At 58.6% G+C, this 21,236-nt stretch overlaps 2 protein-coding genes and 1 long non-coding RNA gene across 14 annotated transcripts in view; 1 reads left to right on the top strand and 2 right to left on the bottom strand.

Annotated features, from left to right (window-relative positions):
- Positions 1 to 11,532, bottom strand: part of LOC109259781 (uncharacterized) — a 31,418-nt gene extending 19,886 nt beyond the window's left edge. For both annotated transcript variants that reach the window (XR_002076763.2, XR_008421052.1), the window contains exons 1-2: positions 11,063 to 11,532; positions 8,259 to 10,358 (exon numbers count right to left, since the gene is read on the bottom strand). This is a non-coding gene — a long non-coding RNA (uncharacterized LOC109259781). The remainder of the gene's footprint in view (positions 1 to 8,258; positions 10,359 to 11,062) is intronic.
- RNH1 (ribonuclease/angiogenin inhibitor 1) lies at positions 8,129 to 19,041 on the top strand. 10 transcript variants are annotated; one of them, XM_019437542.2, is made up of 10 exons: positions 8,129 to 8,217; positions 14,041 to 14,146; positions 15,013 to 15,183; positions 15,638 to 15,808; positions 16,317 to 16,487; positions 16,561 to 16,731; positions 16,856 to 17,026; positions 17,288 to 17,458; positions 18,574 to 18,744; positions 18,837 to 19,041. In XM_019437542.2, exons 2-10 carry the CDS (start codon positions 14,061 to 14,063, stop codon positions 18,922 to 18,924), a joined length of 1,371 nt encoding a protein of 456 aa, XP_019293087.2. In that variant the 5' UTR covers positions 8,129 to 8,217; positions 14,041 to 14,060; the 3' UTR covers positions 18,925 to 19,041. The 10 variants fall into 10 exon arrangements, with proteins under 10 accessions (XP_019293087.2, XP_019293088.2, XP_019293096.2 ...); XM_019437543.2 differs by having other exon boundaries at positions 8,196 to 8,217; positions 14,044 to 14,146; XM_019437551.2 differs by lacking the exon at positions 8,129 to 8,217 and adding an exon at positions 11,684 to 11,791 and having other exon boundaries at positions 14,044 to 14,146.
- PTDSS2 (phosphatidylserine synthase 2) overlaps positions 19,003 to 21,236 on the bottom strand; it is a 23,712-nt gene continuing 21,478 nt past the window's right edge. For both annotated transcript variants that reach the window (XM_019437569.2, XM_019437571.2), the window contains exons 8-12: positions 21,106 to 21,224; positions 20,754 to 20,868; positions 20,535 to 20,680; positions 20,257 to 20,442; positions 19,003 to 20,099 (exon numbers count right to left, since the gene is read on the bottom strand). In XM_019437569.2, the coding sequence (XP_019293114.1) occupies positions 19,940 to 20,099; positions 20,257 to 20,442; positions 20,535 to 20,680; positions 20,754 to 20,868; positions 21,106 to 21,224 (726 nt within the window). In that variant the 3' untranslated portion in view covers positions 19,003 to 19,939. The remainder of the gene's footprint in view (positions 20,100 to 20,256; positions 20,443 to 20,534; positions 20,681 to 20,753; positions 20,869 to 21,105; positions 21,225 to 21,236) is intronic.

Raw genomic sequence — 21,236 nt, 5'->3', positions numbered from 1 at the left:
GCGGGGCTCGAACTCACAGACGGCGAGATCATGACCTGAGCCGAAGTCGGATGCCCAACCGACTGAGCCACCCGGGTGCCCCTGTCCAAATGCAGTTTAGACGGCATATTCCTGACTTGGCTTTCCTGGCCAGAGGGGGAGCGTAACAGAGGAGATGCCGGAGTGGAAAGAGGCCAATCAAAAGGCTTTAAATTGACAAAGTTCACAACGTGTGACAACAGAGCCATTCTGGGTCTATTCTGGGGCCCCAGGGGGACTAAGCAAGTGAGGGGTACAGAGCCCCACTGGCTTCAGGCCAAACCGACACTCTCGCCTGGCCTCCCTGAGCCACGAGCAACTGGCCCCGGCCCCCATGATGAGCTTTCCCTTCTGGCTGACAGTGAAGGACAGGCCTGTCCAGGAGTCAGCTCTGGGCCTGCTCCCCACAGGGTTAAATACGCACCAGGTCGTGGTCAGTCTCTACCCAGCTGTCTCAAAGGCCAGTCGGCTAAATCTCCGGGTGTCTCGTGGGCATCCCCAAATCACCACGCCTGAAGTAACTCTACCCCACCTCAAGGTGGTTTTGCTTGGCCCTCCCACTCGGTAAACGGCCCGACAATGCTCTCAGCTACCACAGCTGACACCCGGAGTGCCCCTTCCTCTCGCCCTGACTGCCAGCCCTTCACCACTGTCACTCACCTGTGCCTCCAAAAGCCCACTGGACATCCCGGTCCAGACCACCATGACCTTTACTCCTGAGGGGTCCCCTGCTCTCAGACAGAGCCGAGCTGGGCTGCGTGTCAGGGGCTGAGAGGCAGTCTGTACAACTTGCAGGCCCGACTGTCCCACTTCTACCCTTACTGGACCCCGGGGGCTCCCAGGGGACAGGTTACTTTGGGGGAACTGGGGGGCTCCAGAGGGATAGGGGGTTCCTAGGGGGATGAGGTGGGGCTCCAGAAGGACAGGGGGCTCCCAGAGGGAGGAGTAGCTCCTGGGGAACAAGCAGGGCTCTGGGGGGATAGGATGGCTCCCAGGGGATGAGGGGGGCCCCCGGGGAAGTGGGGGGATTTGAAGGGACGGTAGGGGTTCCAAGAGGATGGGGCTGTGCCCCAGAAGCCCACCAGGGCACCAAGGGGAAGCCAGTGGAGAGTGCCACAGGCTCCAACCCAACCAGGCACCCAACCAGGGTGCCACACTTGTCTCCGCCTCCATTTCCTCTTTCCCATCCCGAGTTGGGGGGATCCGTGGCTTCATGAGGTCCCCTGACCGACCATCACAGTGATGCTGCACCGAAACTGGAGTGGTCCACCTGTGCAGAGCACCTGCACCCTGGCAAGTGGCAGCTCGGAGCAGATCTGATTTTAGTTGGGACAGTAAATCAATGTAATGTTTCTTACATATCGGTGTCATTAACACCTTCAGTAACTCCTTGTGTCCTGAACGGAAAATGTAATCCCCTTTCTGGTCTCCTTTCCAACCTAAGAAGTTGGGTATGAGCCCACTCCAGCCTAGATACCTGGGGTCTACTCTGAGTTGCTAACCCTAAATCAATAACTCCCAAAGGTATAAATGATGTGAGTCATATCTATTTCTCAGAAATACCTATTTCTGGGCCTCCCAAGGACTTAGAGTATAATCCCAAGTACAGGTTGCATTTTGTAATCTTGAAATGAGGAAGGTGGTCCCATAACCTGAGACGGTGAGTAGAGGCTCAGATAAGCCCCTGAGAATTAGAGCTAGGCACTGGATTAAGACAAAATACACAAACCTATTAACCTGCTGCCAAGTCAGTGAGGAACTGTGAGGGTAAGAACCAGAAGAAGGCTCAGCCCAAGAGATAAATCACCAGAAGCATCTGCTGATTCAGAAGACAACAGCCAGCAGGCTGACTGGAACTTTCTACAGAGTCCCAGGGATGTGAGAAAAGAGTGGATTTCAGGAACTGTGCTGAGGAAGATGGGCCCCACTACATCCTCCAGGCTTTGGGTTGGGTCCTGGAAGGGCTACACCCCAGATCAAGAGTAAGCAGAAAAGGGACCGGCCATGGTATGAACTGGAGCTCAACCTCCAAGTGACCCCAACTCACCACCAGGATTAGGATGACCCGGGGATCGCCGGCACTCCTGGCCTAACAGTCTGCTCCGACAGAAGACAGGTTATCTGATGCATCAGCCGATCATCGGATTCTCTAGGATTTCTTAAGTAGGAAATATACAACACTCGATCAAAAGTAATTTGGCATACCAGGACATAAGATGTGATGACAAGGAACAGGCAACAGAAATGACCCAAGAGAGACGTAGATACTGGCATTATCAGGTAAGGACTTTAAATAACTGTACTTAACGTACTCAATCAAGTACATTGTCAAAAGACAAGATTAATTTGGTTAAGGGGAGACCTGGAAACAAAACCAAAAAAGTAAATGGAAACTCTGAAAGAGAAAAACAGAATAACTAGATTTAAGGACACAATGGATGGGGTTGACAACAGATTTGATACAGAGAAAGAGAGAATTTGTGATTTAGAAGGCAGGTGAAAAGAAATTACCTAGACTGAAACAGAGAGTCAAAAGGATACAAACTCTAGTAAAGAGTGCAAGAAACATGTGGGACAGAGTGAAAGGTTGGTCACACATGTGATCAGAAAGAGAAGGGGCATCCAAAATATCTAAAGAAATAAGAAATCTGAGAATTGCCCCACACTGATGAAGGGTATCAAGCCGTACATTCTGGAAGCACTATGAGCACCAAGATGGACAAACACACACTGAGGCACAGTACAACAAAACCTCTACTGAAAATAGAGGGATTCTTCCAAACACCTGTGAAGACACGCTACCTTCAAAGGAGTGACAATAAAACGGACAGAAAGTATAAAAGCCAGAAGACAATGAAGTCACATTTTGAGATCGCTGACAGAACCGCCAAGCTATAATTCTATACTCAGCAAAAATATCCTTCAAAAAGAGAGGACATACAAAGAAATTTTCAGAAAAGCAAAAACTCTGGCAGAATCCATCACCGGTAAACTCACGTCAAATGAAATACTAGGGCTTCTCCAGGCAGAAAAAAAAAAAGTAACCCCAGACGGAAGTAGGAAGATGCCAAGATTGAAGAGCAACAAAATTCTAAATGAATACTGACTGCATGAGTTAATAATAATTAATGATTATTCACAGATAAAGACAAACATGCCCTAAGGTTCCTGTATTGTCCAGGAAGTGCTGAAGTATATACTTCTATTAAGCTTTAATAAGTCACAGACGTACATATAATCTCTCGGGTAACTACTAAAATAATACTAAAAGAATGCAAAACTACCGAACCAGAGAAAATAATTGAAAAAATCCAGAAAAAGGCAAAAGGAAAAAAGAGAGAAACAGAAACAGAACAGGCAGATACAACAGAAAGCCCAAAATATATCAGTGATTACACGTAAACAGTCTAAATTTTCCAATGAAAAGAGAGATCATCAGACTAGGAAACCCCACCAAATGTCAAGTACATTATGCTTACAAGGAACACCTTAAATGAAAGAATCTAGAAATGTTAAAAGTAAGAGAATGGAAAGGAGCATACCGTGTAAGCACCATCCCCAAAAAAGCTGGCATGGCTGAATTATCCAACAGAATCGACTCTGGGAGAAGCCTCACAAGAGAGAAATGTCACCGCTGGATCATAGCCACAAAGTCAGGAGATGCACAGGGGAAGCTCAGGTGCACAGCCACGGTCACAACCACCCCAGACAGCTGGCTGGAAAACTGGAAGGCACGGTCCCTCCAGGTTTGCCAATACTGTTGCTGACCACACTTGGCTAAACTCATAGCAAGAGAAGCCAGTAACTCAAGGGACGAGGGGTCAGAAAAGAGACAGGGAGGGGAGGGCGCTTGTTGGGATGAGTACTGGGTGTTGTATGGAAGCCAATCTGACAATAAATTGTATTAGAAAAATAAATAAACAGGTAAACTCAAAAAAAAAAAAAAAAGAAAAAGAGAGAAAAGAAAAGAAAAGCGAGAGGGAGAGATTTATTTTGGGTGCTGGCAGTGAGGGGAGGTGGCAGGCTCAGGTCTTACCAACCAACCTCTCTGCCAGCAAGAGGGACACCTCCAGTTTCACAGGGAAAGGTTCAGGGCAGGCAGGGAGCGCACCATCAGGGCAGGGTCGGTATGTGTTCAGTGTGTGGTCACGGGTTGGGGAGGGGACACGTGAGGTGTGGTCTTCTAGGCATTCCATTGACATCAGGGCTTTTCTAGCCTGGCGGTTGGAATGTTCCAGTCACTGCAGAACATCCTCATCAATGCCTCAACAAAGTGCAAAAAGAAACCAGAAAAATGGGTTTCAGTCCGAGCATGAGTTAAGTGGTCTTGCCTGTGTGTGGTTTTCACTGCTGCGGTTGGTCTGTTGTTGAGCAGCAGGGCTTGCTAACAGAGAGGGAGCATCTCCAAGGAAAAGGAATCTCTTTGCTGGGATGCTAAGGTGACTTCAAACATGGTGCTGGTAACACAGTCTGGAGACAGAAGAGCACAAACCTAACAGAACTGAAAAGAGACACACGATCGTGGCCAGGGGGCCAACACTCCTCTCTTAAGCAACTACTCGACGAGACAAAAGGATCCACGAAAGGTGTAGAGGAACAACAACAACAACAAAAAGATTAACAAACCTGACACGGCCGACAGTTATCTTATAAAAACCGTCCCAGGAAGAAAAGAAAAGTCTAGGTAGTTCTAGAACTACTAAAGAAAGAGCATCCATGATGTAAACACTTCCTACAAAGAAATAATTCACTGACAGATTCTATCAAACATTTAAGGAATAATTAACACCAATATTACACAAATGCTTTGAAAAGACAGAAAAGGGGAAACATTTCCCAACTAACTTTAAGAGGCCACCACAACCTTGGTACCGAAACTACAGTCCCCTCCCACTCAACAGAAACGCTCACATACATTCGGCAAACGGCACGTACATTCACAGCAATGCGAAAACCTACTGGTTTGGAAAGAGTCGTACACCAAGAAGGAATGGGTAGGTAGAGTGTGGTTTGTCCACGCAGTAGAAAACAATACAGTGTGGACCACAGACCACTGCCGCTCACAACGAAATGATGGCGGTTACTCACACAGCCGTTCAGCAAAGAAAAGGTATCATGCAATATATAATTTATTTTTATTAATCTTTTGATATTTATTTTCGAGAGAGAGAGAGAGAGAGAGCATGTGAGTGGGGGAGGGGCAGACAGAGAGGGAGACACAGAATCCAAACCAGGTTCTGGGCTCTGAGCCATCAGCACAGAGCCTGATGTGGGGCTTGAACCCACGAACTGTGAGATCATCACCCGAGCTGAAGTCGAACGCTTAACTGACTGAGCCACCCAGGCACCCCAAATTCCATTTATATAAATCTCAAAAACAGGCAGAAGGAGATCAGAAGAGAGGTTATTTGAAACCCCCGTGCCTTCGCATATGCTTTGCTCCATACCACGTTAGGTATGGAGGCATCAAATATCTCCCGTACGAAGCCGCCCGCCTGGCCTCACCACGGTAACTGACCAAGGCCTTTGGTGCCCACCACTGCACAGCTGTCCCACCAGCTCCTGTGGGCAGGCTCTTGTTTTTAATGTTGTTCGGTTCTCAGAGGCTGGCTCAGGGTCCGACCCGGGGTCCTATAGGAACGTCCAATCCTTGTAGTGTTTACGTGCAGGAGGGAGGAGGTCACTCCTGCGCCCACGCCACCCTGCCAGCACGGAACGCAGGACTCTCGGAGCGCGCACTGCCCCCCGTGACTGGCCTGCTTCCTTACTACAGGACTGAAATCCGCTCCTTAAAGCCCAAATCTTCTCCCTCAGGGCAAGGAGCTGACCAGGGTATGCAAAGGCTCCCCTACCCCTGCTTCAGCGTGAACTTCCTCCCGCCAAATGACAGAACTCCGCCCGGAGATCAGAGGGTACCCTACGGAAAGTGGAGAACACAACCCGGCGGGCCCTCTCTAGCGTAAGGTGAAAGCTGCCAGTTGCGTGACTGCTCACACGGGAACGCAGAGCAGCCGCAGACCCAGCTCGGTTCTCAAACCCCCGCTACCTCGCTCTGAATGGCTTCTGTCTCACCGGGGGCGAGGCTGGGGAAATCCAGCGCGCTCCCTGCGTCCACCACGTGCACTTTTCCGTGTCTTGTGTCTCAATAAGCAAGGTATTTTTCTAACGGAAAATGTTTACGAAAGTACAAAAGCCGCAGGGGCCCCACCCGAAGACGCGTGTGGTTAAGCGTGTCTGACTGCTTGGCTGGTGGCGCTACAGTCTCTTCGGGATGGCATCTCAGAAACACACACTGGGGTCTCCCTCCTCAGCCCCTCCGCTCCTGCTTCCTGAGACCCTCTATGTCGGGACCCTGCAACGGGCTCGAGGAAGTGGCAAGAAGAATCCAAAGGCTTTCTACTTCAGGAAACATGGAGTCTGGTGGGGACAGAGGCATAAGGGTGGGAGCAGGTGGGAAGGGGCCGAGAACTCATGTCCGTCGGACGCCTGTCTGGGGCTGGATCGAGAAGACAGTGCGCGCTGGAAGCGGACGAGAGTGGTCACCTGCAGGAGGGACGATACGAAACTGCGGCCGGGGTGCCTCTATGCGGCAAAGATCCCGCGGCAGCTGAACTCAGTTTAAGGACGAAGATAAAGACTTAGCTGGGAGAATCAGGTGAGTTCAAAAATAAAGACCTAAGTCTCGGTGAATCCCACGTGGCCCCCTTTGTCTGGGACGCACGAGCGGTGGTGACCTTCAAGTTCAGCTTCACTGGTCCTCACAGCAGCCGAGTCCTCACATCCGCATGGATGTCACAAAGGGGACCAAACAGGGCCAAACCCTTGTTTTAAACAGTTTTCTTTATCCTTACAAGAATTTCAGGAAACAAATCTAAGAGGTTATGGCACAGAAAAGAATAAAATGAAAGTAGACGATTTTAGCAGCTTTCCAAAAATGTGACTCTTGTGGTAGGCGAGGGAGCCACTCCCACAGTCAGCCTGGGAGAGCTGACTGTGTCCCGGGATGAAGTCGAAACCTCACACCCAGAGTTGCTGAAACTAATTTTAGAAAAGTTCATCAAGGTCAGTATGCTATGTCTGTAGAACAGGAAAGTGCGTAGTATAATTAAATAATCAATTCATATTAAAACTGTTAAAATAAAATTCTGGCGCTTAAGGAGTAAGTTCTGGAGAAAAGCCAGTTTTTTCCTGAGCACCCTCCCATCCCTTTTGCTCCGGGAGCCGGAGACGGCTTCCCCTACCAGCCTGTCAAGCACAGCTGCTTTCTCTCCTGGAGGGCGGGTCCCTGTCCTCCTTGCTCCTGACTGCTGCTTCCAGACCTTTCTTCCCCTCCTCCGTAAAACTCTCAGCTTTCAGTTTTATGCCCCCGATTGAGCGCCACTCGTTTCAGTCTGTGGACACCTGGCCACGCCCCTCATCAACCCGTGGTCCCGCAGGGAACCCTCCCAGGCCGGGCCTCGGCTCCCACGGTTCCCTCCACCAGGGATTTCTGCCTGGTCTGCTCGATGTCCAACCCTCAGCACCTACAGCACAGCCGGGCACAAGGGGTTATATAATAAACATTTATTGAATGAATGCACTTGAGTGGGGCACAGAATTAGAACAGCTCTTGACAGGGTTAGACAAATGAAACACTGCGCACAGATTACAAACGTCGCCTTGTGAATAACACTCTTTCCTACAAAATCATCTTTTCTGTCTCTCTACTCGTGTATACTCTCCAGCTCTAACGCGCAGTCGATGCTCCGCAGAGCACCGCCGTACACAACCTACGAACCGAGCCCCCAGCCCCATCACGTTAATGTCACTGCCTGGACCCGGCGTCCGAGACACGCCACGGCACGCGCCTTCTGCGCCGGCGGGGGAGCCGTGAGGGTCGAGCCGGGACCACCCATTCCGCCCTGCGGCCACGTGAGACCTCGGAGACCAGGTGCTCCGCCTCGGAGAAAAGCTGCCCGGGCCCCGCCTCATGCGAGGCCCCGCCCCCGCCCCAGGGCCCCGCCCCACACGAAGCCCCGCCCCGCCGGCACTAGTGAGGCCGTCTAGGCCCGGCCCCCTACCGCCTAGGTCCCGCCCCTCCGCCTAGACCCCGCCCCACCATCGGTCCCGACGCGGCAGCTACGCGGCGCCCCGGCGCGGCGCCCCGGCCAGGCCCCCCCACCGTCGGAAGTGGGCCGCCTCCCAGTCCGTCGTCTGGAGGTCAGTCACTGCAAGGGTCCGCGCCCGGGGTCAGCTCTTACCAGCGCCGGCCTTGGGTCGACTGTGGATTCGCGCCGGGCCCTGCTGCGGCCATGCTGCCCGGGAGAGACGTGCGCTATTGAAGCGACACTGGGGGGCTGGGTGCTGGAGCCGGGGGTGCTGGGGGCGGGGACGGGGTCGTGGGGGGAGCCGCCTGGACTGGGGGTCGGGGCGGGGCCCCGCGGGCGTCCGCGCGTCCCGATGACGTCAGGGCATCCGTGTGCGCCCTCCGCGCGTGCGCCCTTGCCGCCGGCCCACTTCCCGGGGCACGCCGGGAGTCCCTGCTCTGGGGCGATGGGTGTGCGCTTGTGCTGTCGGAGTCTTGGTAGTTCTGTCCTTTCCTTGTTGGGGCCCGACTTGATCTCTGGTCTTTTGGCGCCCAGCGAGCTACACAAGCAGGGACTGGCTCAGCCGACATTTTCCCCGGAGTAATCCTGGACCTTGTTCCCCAAAGAACCGCCCCTCCAAGGAGGACGGCCCTGGCAGAGGGGAGTTGCCCGGGTCACCCCCACAGGATACTGGGCCTGGCCATCTCCCCGCCCGGCAACTCTGCCCGTGACAAGTCACCCGAGAACCCTGGGGAGAGCTGTTTGGAAGGCTCACGTGGGGAAGACAAAACGTAAATGGGACGGCACCTCGGAGGGGTCAGGGTTGTCAGAGGATTGGCTGAAATTTAAAAAGGGCGTCCAGGCACTTTGCATTATTGGGCTGGCATCATTGGCACTCGGGTGTGGAGACTTGCGAGTGTGGGGAAAGCCAGTGGACTTCTGCAGCGTTTCAGGTCGCCAGGTGGGCAGTGTGTTGGAAGGACCTCACGACCAGGCAAGCCACCCTCTTGGATGGTGTGCCAAGAAGGTAACCAGGTAGGAAAATATGCTGCAAAGCCTGAAAAACCTGAAAACAGTCAATGTCAGCCTGTAGATACTGGTTGAGCGAACTGGATACATTCAGTTGCACAATGTGGTCATTAAAAGATTGTATTACATACTGATTAGTGTACCTGTATGTTTGCATATACAGGGTATACACAAGTACTCTTAAAAATACAGCAGCCCCATAATGCTTTAATTTCCTACTGCTGCTGTAACACATTGCCGCAGATTTATTTTACAGCTCTTAAGACTGGAAGTGGGAAATGGGCCCTAGGGGTCAAATCGAACTATCCACCGGCCTGGTTCCTTCCAGAGGGTTGCAGGGGAGAATCTGCTTCTTGGCCTTTTCCAGCTTCTAGAGGCTGCCTTCTTCCCTCTTCAAAACACAGCCACTCCAACCTCTGCTTCCATTGTCATATCTCTGATTTTCACCCTTTTGCGTCCCTCTTATACAGACCCTCGTGATTACTTTGGGCCTGTCCAAGTAATGCAGGACAGTCTCTCCATCTCAAAACCTTTAACTCAGTCACATCTGCAAAGACCCCTTTGCCACATAAGGTAGGGATCAGGACCTGGTCATCTTTGGTTATTATCCTGCCTACCATTACTGATATCTCGTTTTTTGTTAAGAATACGTGTGTCGTGCATTCAGAGAAGTAGGAGCATATCCAGAGATGTCAGAGCCTTTGTGTCTGGAAGGCGGCATATTAGGGCTTTTCATTTTCTTATCTGTATCTTCTGGTTTTTCTACAAAGACCACATACCGCTCCTGTGACAAAAATCGTTTTATAGCAAAGGAAACCATCAACAAAATGAGAGGACAAACTACTGATTGGGAGAAGATATTTGCAAATGATATATCTGATAAGGGGTTAATATCCAAAAAAACATAAAGAACTCTTACCACACAACACCAAGAAACAAAAAACCCAAAACAGTCTGGTTAAAAACGAGCAGAGGACCTGAACAGACATTTCTCCTAAGAAGACACCAGCTATCCAGCAGACACATGAAAAGCACTCACCGTCACTCGTCAGGGAAACGCAAATCAAAACCACAACGAGATGCCACCTCACGCCTGTCAGAACGGGTAAGATTTATTGGTGAGGATGTGGGGAAAGGGGAACACTCACGCACCGTGGGTGGGGATGTAACTGGAGAACAGTAGGGAGGTTCCTCAGAGAGTTAAAAATACCAAATGATCCTTTAATTTCATTTCTGGGTATCTGCCTGAAGAAAACAAACAAAACCCTGTGGAAGTTGGCTGGAACACTGTTGCACCCAGAGGCCCCTCCACTCTCAGCCGCCCGCAGCCTTCAGGAGCTTCTGCAAGAAACTCAGAAACCCAGTTCCCGGCTCCACTCTCCCCTCCCTGCATCGAGGTGGAAGGGAGCTGCTCTGCTGCCTTCGCTTGATGACAGCCTGACAACTTGCACCTGCTCTGGGGGTGGGGGTGGGGGGCTCTGCTTTGGCCCACCTCTGCGAACCCGCTTGGGACCCCTGGCGCCCCACAGTGGTGGCCCTGACCCCCTTGTCTGTTGGCGCCCAGCAAGCTGCCCGAGGAAGGACTGGCCCAGGCAAATATTCTCGCCAAATTGAATAACCCTTCGCCTTATTCCCCTCAAAGGACAGACTCCCCACCTCCCAGGTCCCTCATCCCCTACCCATACTGTGCTGTCCCCTGGTGGCCACAGAGTTCACGCTAGGTCTGCAGCGGGCACTCTCCAATGTTTGCGCAACTGAGCACTCCAACCCGTCTCCCTCCGGCCTGCCGCAGCCTCTGGGCCTCAGCCTCAAGAGACCTGCTCTCACTGGGGAAGTGACCTCCGTCCTGCCCCTCCAGCACTCACTCCTGACTCGCTTTTATCCTGCATCATCCACCCTCCTCCCCACCTTTGCACTCTCCACATTCTAAATGCTATGAATTTACTCACACGGGACTGCGAGCTCCGTGAGGCCTGAGACGTTGCTCTGCTTGGCCTGCAGCCCGAGCGCCCACCATAGCGCCTGGCACTCAGCAGGTGGTCGGTAAGCAGTGGTCGAAGTGACGGAGGCCGGTGTGATGAGAACGCACCCGTCATCCCTGATCTAACGAGCGTACGGGTCCGTGAGGGACGCCCTTGAACAGATCACCGCAGCGCGTCCAAGCGGGAGAGCTGACACACGAGCTCCAGGCGCGCGCGCCCCAGGAGGTGGCCCACGCGGGCCGAGAGCAAGGCGTAAAGCGCCGCCCCCCGGCCTTTTTGAAACACAGTGTGCCTTGTTCCGCGTGTCTGAAAACCTTAACAAGGGCCTCCTGAAGACCTTTCCCCGTCAGTGATGGTTCTCACGGGCAGAGTCGGGGTGCTGCAGAGAAGCCCTGACGGTCGGGCCTCCCCTTCTTTGTAATGCAAGCGCCCGAGTTCGGTTTTGCCTGCGGAGCACCCGCTCCCAAAACGGCCCTCGCCTAGAAACGCTGCCCGCGAGAGATGGAGGGCGGGCCCCCGTCTGGGGCTAGGGTGCCCCGGGAGACGAGGCGGGGTGGCGGGGTGGCGGCGCGCGGGTGAGTCGCGCCGCTCGGGTGAGTCGCGCCGCTCGGGCTGCGGCCCAGGACGTGGCCCCACCCCCAGGACAGGGCCCGGACCACGCCCCAGGCCCCCGCGGAAGCAGCGGCTCGGCCCGAGGTGAGCTGCGCGGCGAGCGGGCCGGGGGCGGGAGCGGGGGCTGGGGCGACCCGCGTCCGGACCCTCCGCGGGGCCCCTCGCGCGCGAGCCCCGAGAGGCCGCCGCCCCGCAGAGCAATCCCGCGCGGGCCCCGGACACATTCGCGGCCTCCGGCGTGCGGGGAGGGCGGCGGCCGCGGCCCTGGGAGGCCTCGTGCGGACCCCGGCTCACCCCTGGGCGCCCCCCGCGCCTCGCGCAGGTAACCGCGCGGCGCGGGGCCGCCGGGCTTGGGGCTCAGTGGGCCCGGGACGCGCTTCAGCCTTCCGGTGCGGTTCGGGTGGGCTCAGGCCGGGGACGCAACCCCCCGGCTCCTGTCCTCCGGGCACGGCCCTGCGCAGCGGCCATTTGTCACACGCGAAAGCACTAAGTGCCCTCTTGGGACCCTAGGGAGCAGCCGAGCTGGTGGGGGTCCTGATTCCGGGAGAAGCAGGGAGATACGGCGTCTTTGCGGGCAGTACAGGTTTTCCTGGGGTTCTCAAAGGGATCCGCGGCCCACAGACGTTAAGAAGTGTCCTCCTAGCGCCACAGCCCAACCAAGGGGTTCTCCCAGGGTCTGGTCAAGCCCTGGGAGGGTGTTGGCAGGGGGGGTGGGGTGGGGGGGGTGGGGAACTCAGCTGCTCGCTTCGGGTTTCCTTGTTCTGCACTGCAGATCACCTCGGGAGAGCCCAGGCCCTGGATGTCAGACAGGATTCGGAGAGAGGGTCCCTCTGAAGCCCCGCCTCCCACTCCCTTTCTCCCGTGATGACTAAGGATTCTGGATTCAGGGTTTACTGACCACACCCTGGGACCCGCGGGGGCGGAGCCGGTTTGCTCGCGCGGCCTGGGCAGCGGGCTGGGCGAGCTCTGGGTTCCGCCTTTGGACGGTTGTGGGAGCCAGCTTCCTCCGCGGGCTCATCCGCCAGGACATGCACACGTAAACCTTGCCTGCTGGTTGGCGGGAGCCTTTACCTGGTCCGCGCCTCCCAGGGACTTTGGCCCTGAACCTGCCGGGGTTGGGAGGGGGACTCCTGCCTTCGGCCAGGGACACGAATGAGGCAGTTTTTGCAGGAAGTTGGGGTGTCGTGGCACCAGGAGCCTTACATGGGGTTGAGTCATCCTGTTTGTCCTGACCTTTCTGGAAGGCAGCAGGAATTCATTGTTTCCAGGTGTGGGTCCTTCCTGGGCTTGCTGTTGCGTTTGAGTGAAACCCAGCTCCCTTCCCTGCCTCCACCCCAGCAGGATGCCCTTGCTCTCGCCTGCCAGCGGCCCCCCTGCCACAGTCAATGCTCCCCTAAAGCTCCAGCAGGCAGTTAATCGTTTACCCAGGCTCTGTGCTGTCCCTGGTGAGCTGCTCCCATGCCAGACTGCTTTGCCAAAGTCCTGCCTGATGGCCTGATTTCTCCGTGGCCCTGGGTTGACCCAGGGTGGGGCTGAGGATGTGCCCCGGCCCGTTTGGAGTCTTCAGCCCCCAGAAAGGGACTGTGGACATGGGCACCAGAGTGACCATCCATGAGTGCACCACCCAGAGTGCGGGCCAGTGGGCCTGGGGTCCCACCCCCCACCTACTCAGCCCTTTCCAGGGCATCTGGGGCTGATACCCCTCGGAGAACTGTTAGCTGAGCACAGGCAGCTCAGGCCCAGGGTCCTGGAATGCCAGGGTGGGGCTTCTCTAGCCTTCTCTAGCCAGGTGGGGCTGTGGCACTGCCTGCCCAGCCAGTGCAGCCCTCTGGTTCTAAGAGGGGAGAAGCTGGCTGAGCTGGCAGGCAGAGTGTCCATGGCACTGCACGGATCGCTGGTCCCCGTACTCCACCTGCTGGGGTCCTTAAACTGTGGCGTCACCCAGGCAAGTGAGAAGCAGGGGCTGCCGATGGCCAGCGCAGGTCCTGGCCCGGCTGGGCAGGAGGGGCCCATAAAGGCGGAGCGTGGGAGGCTGAGAGGTGAGGCCCACAGCATTGTCCCCAAGCTCTGCGGTGGCCTTTGTCAGGGGAGCCCAGCAGGTGCAGCCTCCCCCCGCCCACCCCCGATCTTGCTCCTGGAGGCTGTGGTGTATAAGGGTGCTGAAGAAAGGAAACAAAGCTGGTGCTCACTGGCCAAGGGAGGGGCCGTGGCTTCTGAACCATCGGCCCCCACTTGGGGGTCCTATTAGGGCTTTCTGTCCCTCTGCGGGGTCCCTGGCCCATCAGGCGTTGAGGGAGTCTGGCTACAGTGTTCTCCGTCCACCTTCTGTCTAGAAGACACTTCACCTCGAACCATGAATCTCGACATCCAGTGTCAGCAGCTGAGTGACGCCCGGTGGACGGAGCTCCTGCCTCTGATCCAGCAGTACCAGGTGGTCAGGTAGGTGCACACGGAGGCGGCAGGCGGGCCCCCACCCCCGGCCGGCCGCTCTGCCGCCTTCCCCAGCACCACAGTGGGCGGGGCTTCTGATGCACAGTGCACACTTCACATGGTCCCTCTGTCCCTTCTTGTCCTCGGCCACCCGACTCTTGAGCCTGCTCAGGCTCTGGGAAGTCTTTCTGACTTCCCGTCAGGGCTGAGTCACGAGCTTTTCACGAGAATATGCAGAAATGCTGTTGTGTCTGCGGGGTATGTTGTATCCTACCGACCGCCATGGCACCCAACGGCCACCTCTGGTCACCGTGACCACCTGTGAGGGCGGCGTCTGCCAGCTGTCCCCACTACAGAGTTCCTGTTTTCTCTTTGTAATTGGTAAATATCTTGGGTGAGACACGCAGAGACTGCTAACATCCTGCTTCTGCTCAGACTTTCGCCTCCTGATTTTGTCATCCGTCGGTGGATCTTGCCAGAACAGTTATTACTGGGCCTTTGTCTAATGGGGATTTTTAATCCCCTCATTCCGTTCACATTTATCAGCTGTCATTCTCCTGTGAGCGACAGCTGGTTTTCCTCCCACCCGCGTTCAGTTCTCACTGGTCGGGGTGGCCCCTGCCGTTCGTGCCCGTCCTGGCGAGCCCCTCCGGTTGGCCGGCCCCTCCGAGGTGCTGTGCCCTTTCTGTGGCACTTCTCAGAGCTGCCGCCTGGTGCCGGTCTGGTGTTTCCCGGGAGGCAGACGAGAGCTCTCACGTGCCGACTGTGCCCCCGCGGTGCGGCGCGGAGGGTGTGGGGGCCCAGACGTCACCTGTGTATGTGCTGGTGTCTTCGGCGGAAGCTTCGTGAGGTGACCCGTACGCTCCCGTCCACAGGCTGGATGACTGTGGCCTCACGGAGGTGCGGTGCAAGGACATCTGCTCTGCCCTCCAGGCCAACCCCTCGCTGACCGAGCTGAGCCTTTGCATGAATGAGCTGCACGATGCCGGGGTGCGGCTGGTGCTCCAGGGCCTGCAGAGCCCCAGCTGCAGGATCCAGAAGCTCAGGTGAGCCTGTATGATCCACACGGCCCAGGTGCTTGCCCCACCCCGAGCTCAGGTGTGGACCTACTGGTCAGCCTGGGGAAGGGGGGCGGGAGGCAGCAGCAGGTCCTGGAGGGTGGGGGCTCCTCCCGCCTTGTCTCGGGCCCCTGTCCCCCCGTGGGGTCTGTTCACGCCACGGCCCTGCCTGCTGTTCCTGGGCTCGCGACCCAGTGTCCTCTAGGCCCCGAGGTGCATCCCCTCCTGCCCTCTATTCCTTTGCCTGGAGACCCCAGAGGAGGTGGCGGCCCTCTTGCAAGGCCAGGCCCAGGGCTCTCCCAGGTGAGGGGGCCGGGGTGGGGGAGAGGTGCTGGTGCTGTGTCTGCTTCACCCCGGCTCCTGAGGACAGAGGGGCACTTTCCCTGGGGGCCATGGCCTGGCTGGCGGGGACCCTGCTGATGGCTGGCTGGGTGTGCTCCAGCCTCCGGAACTGCTGCCTGACGAACACCGGCTGCGAGGTCCTGCCCGACGCGCTGCGCTCCCTGCCTACCCTGCGCGAGCTGCAGCTCAGCGACAACCCGCTGGGGGACGCGGGCCTGCAGCTGCTCTGCAAAGGACTCCTGGACCCCCAGTGCCACCTGGAGAAGCTTCAGTGAGTGTGGGGCCTGCCACCCAGGCCGCCCCCAGCCCTACACTTCCGGGTCACTGTGGTTTTGGCTGAGGACTGCCCTGGGCAAGCCCTTGCCTCAGCGTGTTGGCCGCAGGGAGCTTTGAAGAGGGAGCTCTGGGGGACCTGCCGATGGTCCTTGTGTGTGATGCTGGGGCTGTGGTCCAAAAGCTAAAAGGTGGCCTGTAGCCCCACATCACGTGTGGGGCGGCCTGGCCACCAGAAGTGTGCTGATGGGCTCAGCGATGGAGGAAGACAGGCAGACCCAGATCGGGAGACTGGCATCTTTCTCCCGGGTCCAGTGACCCCCAAGCTCAGGGTGGGGCTCGTGGTTGGCGGCCGGCTTCCAAGCGGCCCTGAGCGCCCACCGTGCAAGGAGATGGCCCCTTAGCCCAGCAGCCCTCTAGTCTCATGCGCCCTGCAGCCCGGGGCGGGAGAGGAGACCCGGACCGAGCTCCCTTGGCCAGAGTTCCCAACACCCACCTGTCCCCAGGCTGGAGTACTGCAACCTGACGGCCGCCAGCTGTGAGCCCCTGGCCGCAGTGCTCAGGGCCTGGAGGCACGTCAAGGAGCTTGTGGTGAGCAACAACGACATCGGCGAGGCTGGCGTGCAGGTGCTGTGTCGGGGCCTGGTGGACTCTGCCTGCCAGCTGGAGACGCTCAAGTAAGTGTGGGGTCTGGCGGGGGGACGGGACCACGGGGGCTTCCCAGTTCTGCCGGCCCCCCTGTGCCCCCAGACTGGAGAACTGCGGCCTCACGCCGGCCAGCTGTAAGGACCTGTGCGGTGTCGTGGCCTCCAAGGCCTCGCTGCAGGAGCTGGACCTGGGTGACAACAAGCTGGGTGACCAGGGCATCGCCACACTGTGCCCCGCGCTGCTGCACCCCAGCTCCCGGCTCAGGGTCCTGTGGTGAGTTTGCGCCCGCCCTGCTTCCTCAGAGAGCCGTGGCCCCAGCGGGCAGGTGGGGAGTATCTGAGAAGATTGGCTGTGTGTCCCCTGGGGGCCCTGCAGTGATGCGGCCCCGGCTCTGCAGGCTCTGGGACTGTGACATCACCACCACGGGCTGCAGAGACCTGTGCCAAGTGCTCAGGGCCAAGGAGAGCCTGAAGGAGCTGAGCCTGGCAGGCAATGCGCTGGGGGACGAGGGTGCCCGGCTGCTGTGCGAGAGCCTGCTGGAGCCTGGATGCCAGCTGCAGTCCCTGTGGTGAGCGCAGCCCGATGGCAGCCGGGGGACGGTGGGCCTGTGAGGAGCGTGGCGCCTGGGGACACCTCAGGGATGACGGTGGTGCTGGTGCCCCGGGGCCCAGGCCCCAGGTCAGCTTCTGTGCCTGCGGGGGGGGGGGGGGGGGGGAGGCGTGCGGGAGGGGGTGCCGTGTGTCCCTGGAGGGCGGGCGTTGAGGGGCTCGGGGCCTCCGCACCCCGGAGGTGTGGGCGTGGCCAGGCCCTAGTGCTGTTTCTCTCCCAGGGTGAAGTCCTGTGGCCTCACGGCCGCGTGCTGCCCCCACGTCAGCGCGATGCTGACCCACAACAAGCACCTCGTGGAGCTGCAGATGAGTGACAACAAGCTGGGCGACTCCGGCGTCCAGGAGCTGTGCCAGGGCCTGAGCCAGCCTAGCGCCACGCTGCGGGTGCTCTGGTGAGCGAGCACGGGCGTGCCTGGCACGTCTCAGTCTGATGGGTCCAAGTCCGGGGTCCCGCGCATCCCCCTGGGGCCCCTCCCTACTCCTGACGGCCACGTCTGGCAACTCCCGGAACCCGCGGGCTCCCAAAGGCCTGGCAGCACCTGCTTTGTGCGCTGGGACCCCTGGCCCCTGCCCTGCACGGCTGTGTTCCGGGGTCCTGGTTCCTTTGTTGTGCTGGACGCCTGCTTGTGCTCCAGTGTCGAGCCTTTGAGGATTTTCCCGATCTTGTTTCTTCCTTCCTGGAGCTCTCAGGAACCCACTGCCGGGTCTCACCGACCGCCCTGTAGCCCGACACCCCGTTGTTTCTGTTCTCTCTTTTGGCCTGTCAGCCGTTTGCTTCTGGTGTCGCAGGTTTTGGCTTTGTTGGCGGCCTCTGGATCTCTGCTTCTCACTGTGGCTTCTGGGGATGCCTGGCCATGCTGGGCGGGACACAGGTGAAGGGTGTGGCTGAAGAAGCCCTGGACAGCTGGCCCTGCAGGCTGAGCCCGACAGGGTCCCCTGCTTTTCTATCCAGAGGGCCTGGTCTGCTGCCAGCTCCTTGGGGTGCTCTGGGGGCGTGGCTTGGGTCCACAGCTCCACCCCCCACCTAGGTGTCCTTGCTCTGGAGGCTGGAAGCCTCTGTGTACTTTGTGCCTCCGGCCACCCTCCTCCCTCCCACCTTTGGCCTCTGGGTGCCTCCTTGGCAGCCCAGCCAGGCTCCAGCACCTGGCGGTGAGCAAGCAAGCAGCTGTAGGAGGCCCTCTGGTGACCCGAGTTGGCCCCGGGGAGGTTGTGGCCAGGGTGTGCCAGCCTCGGGTCCGTCTGACCGCTCAGCCTGGAGGGCAGCCGTGTGCACCTTCTTTCCCTCTCTGGTTGGGGTGTCTGCCCGGGGCTGGCCACTGGGCCAGAGACAGACGTGCTCCCGAGTCCGAGGTTTGGGGAACGGCTACGACCCTGAGGTCTCGGCGCACGGTGTGCACGCACACGTGCCTCAGGGCTCCATGAACATCGCGGTGCGGGGACAGCCCTGCCAGCACCCTGTTCTGTGGCGGATCCTCTCGTCGTGACCCGTGCCCTGCTGTCTGCCCAGGCTGGGGGACTGCGACGTGGCCAACGGCGGCTGTAACAGCCTGGCCTCGCTCCTGGTGGTCAACCGCAGCCTGCGGGAGCTGGACCTCAGCAACAACCGCATGGACGACCGGGGCATCCTTCGGCTGATGGAGAGCCTGGAGCGGCCTGACTGTGTTCTGGAGCAGCTGGTGTGAGTGGGGCGTGGTGGGGGGAAGGGGGAGGGGGGCGGGAGCTGGGGGATGGCCCGCGGGGCCGTGACCCCGCTCCTCCCCGCGCACGCAGCCTGTACGACATCTACTGGACGCAGCAGACCGAGGACCTCCTCCAGGCCCTGGGAGAACGCAAGCCAGGCCTGCGGATTATCTCCTGAGAGGCCTCCTGCCCCTCCCCCTCCGGACGTCCTGGCTGAGAACGAAGAGAAGTGTTCAAATCGATGGACTTCTGTGGGAAAGTTTCAGACACTTTTATTAAAGCACTTTTTTTGGCAGGAGGAGTGCTTGTCCTTCTTGCGGGGTCTCCACCAGGCACGGTGTCCGTGTCGCAAGTGTAACGCTTCTGTTAGGGCTCCCCCACTGGGTTCGTGCAGCGGCCCATCACCCCCACTGGAAGCAGCTCCGGGGCGGCCCATCTGCACACCTGCCCCCGTCCCCCCCAGCCCTCTGGGCAGCACCAGCAGTGGGCACACGATGCACAGGGCCCACAGGGCCGGGAGCTGGTAAGGACCTGCTTTACTTGTTCTGTTAGCTCTCGAAGACCCTCTGCCCCTCCTCCCAACCTCAGGCCCAGGGCCTTTGAGTTTCTGACTCCACGTCCCTCAAGGAGCCAATCCGGTGACCTCCGGCCCCGTTCACACCCCCAGGTTTGCTGGGTCAGATGAAGCCTCCCCAGGAAGTGGCTCAGGGCTGCCTGCTTAGACCTGCCCCTTCTCAGCTGTCTCAGGGTATCACTGGATGGTCATCCTTCACATGTGCCGTCGAGGGGCTAATGGGGGTCCAGTGAGGTGCAGTCAGGGCTTCAGAGTGGCTGGGGGCCCAGGGAGCAGAGGAAGGCACCGTGATGCCTCTGCTGGGCCTGAGCCGTCCGTCTGGGTGCTGAGGGCTCGCTGTGGCCCAGAGGCCGGCGGGCTGACTGTGCAGAAAGGGGAGGGGACCAGCTGCCCGGAGCAAGCCCAGCCACACGGGTCAGGCTGAGAGGAGCCCCAGGAGCACATGTGCGCGGGCACGCACACACACACACACACACACACACGCACGCCTGGGTCAGGGGCCACCTGCATCCCACAGAGCCCAGCTATGTGCATGGGAGAAAGGGAAAATAAAACCACAAGGGCTGAGGCCTGTCGGAAGGTTCCAGCAGGCCCGGGCTCTGGGCAGTCGTGAGGTGCATCAGTTTGGGGCTGGCACCCCCTCCCTCTCAGGCTCCGCAGGCCCTGGGGGGTCTTCCGGCCCAGGCAGGTGTCCATCCATGTCGCCCCCGGCTCTGCCCTGGTCCCCCCGGCTCTGCTGCTTCTGCCGTCGAGTCTCCTTGTACCTCAGGGTGATGTCCCTGGGGACGGTGGGGGCCGAGTCACCACCGGCCGGCCCCTGGCAGTCCCCTCACAGGGACGCCCCCACCCCGCTACAGGCAGGGGCCGCGGGACGCAGACACCAGCCGAACACGGCCCCCGAGCTGGTGTCGAGGCCACCGGGAGCACGGCACTCACCGCAAGAAGAAGCGCCAGATGGTCCAGGTGAGCACGAGCACAGAGCCGAGCGTCCAGCACTGGGAGATGTAGAAGGGCAGCGACAGCGTGAGCGTATGTGGGTCGTACTTCACCACGATGAGCAGCTCTGTGACCGTGATGGCCGCCACCAGCCAGGCCTGCTGGCCCAGCTTCTTGTGGAGCTTCCTGCGGGGGAGGGCACTCGGCTGAGGGCGCTGCGGCTGTGCCCCAGGGGCAGCGACGCCCAGTGTGCCCAGGCCCGCCCCCCCGGCTCTCACGGGTCATCCATGAAGTCGTAGATCTCCCGCATGGCCACGCCGCCCACGTTCACAAAGAAGACCAGCCGCAGGAGGACCAGGTAGTGCTCGGGGGGCATCCACAGCACGAACTTCAGGTAGAACGTGTTCAGCTCTGCCAACAGAAACTGGGGGACAGAGGAGGGTGGGTGGCGAGCCGGGCTGCCCAGCAGGCGCGCACACGAGACTGGCCAGCCTTACCACCAGGATGATGCCGCACACGGCCAGCCAGCGGCGCAGGCTGGAGGCGGGCTTCCACTCGAAGCGGACCCAGCTGTAGGGCGTGAACTGGAAGGCGATTCTCTTCATCTTGCCCCTGGGAGCACAGGTGCCCGTCAGCCCGGGGCCCCTCTGCTCCACCCGGCAGCCGTGCCGGGGGCCCGTGATGGGCGGGAGACCCCACTCCCCAGCGCCCTCCCGGGTCACCTAACGGGGGCAGCTCCTGGAGAGCCTCTGAAAAATGCTGGCAGGGGATGAGGAGGACCTGATTAGACAGGCTGGGGTCGGGCTGACATCCCTCCCCCCATGGACCAGGGCAGCTCGAGAGCCGTACTTGTAGGTCGGAATGTTCCAGAGGCCCTGCCACTTGTACGTCTTCAGAGACAGCCACTCAAGAGTCTTCATGCCGCAGTAGATGCCCAGCCCATTGCAAACGAGCACATCCATGATCCACTGGGGGCGGGA

This window comes from Panthera pardus, unplaced genomic scaffold (assembly GCF_024362965.1).
Source record: "Panthera pardus isolate Hobbes unplaced genomic scaffold, ASM2436296v1 HiC_scaffold_12, whole genome shotgun sequence".
Classification (NCBI taxonomy): Eukaryota; Metazoa; Chordata; class Mammalia; order Carnivora; family Felidae; genus Panthera; species Panthera pardus.
The sequence above is the reverse complement of the archived record's forward strand: the minus strand, read 5'-3'. Positions and strand labels throughout refer to the sequence as shown.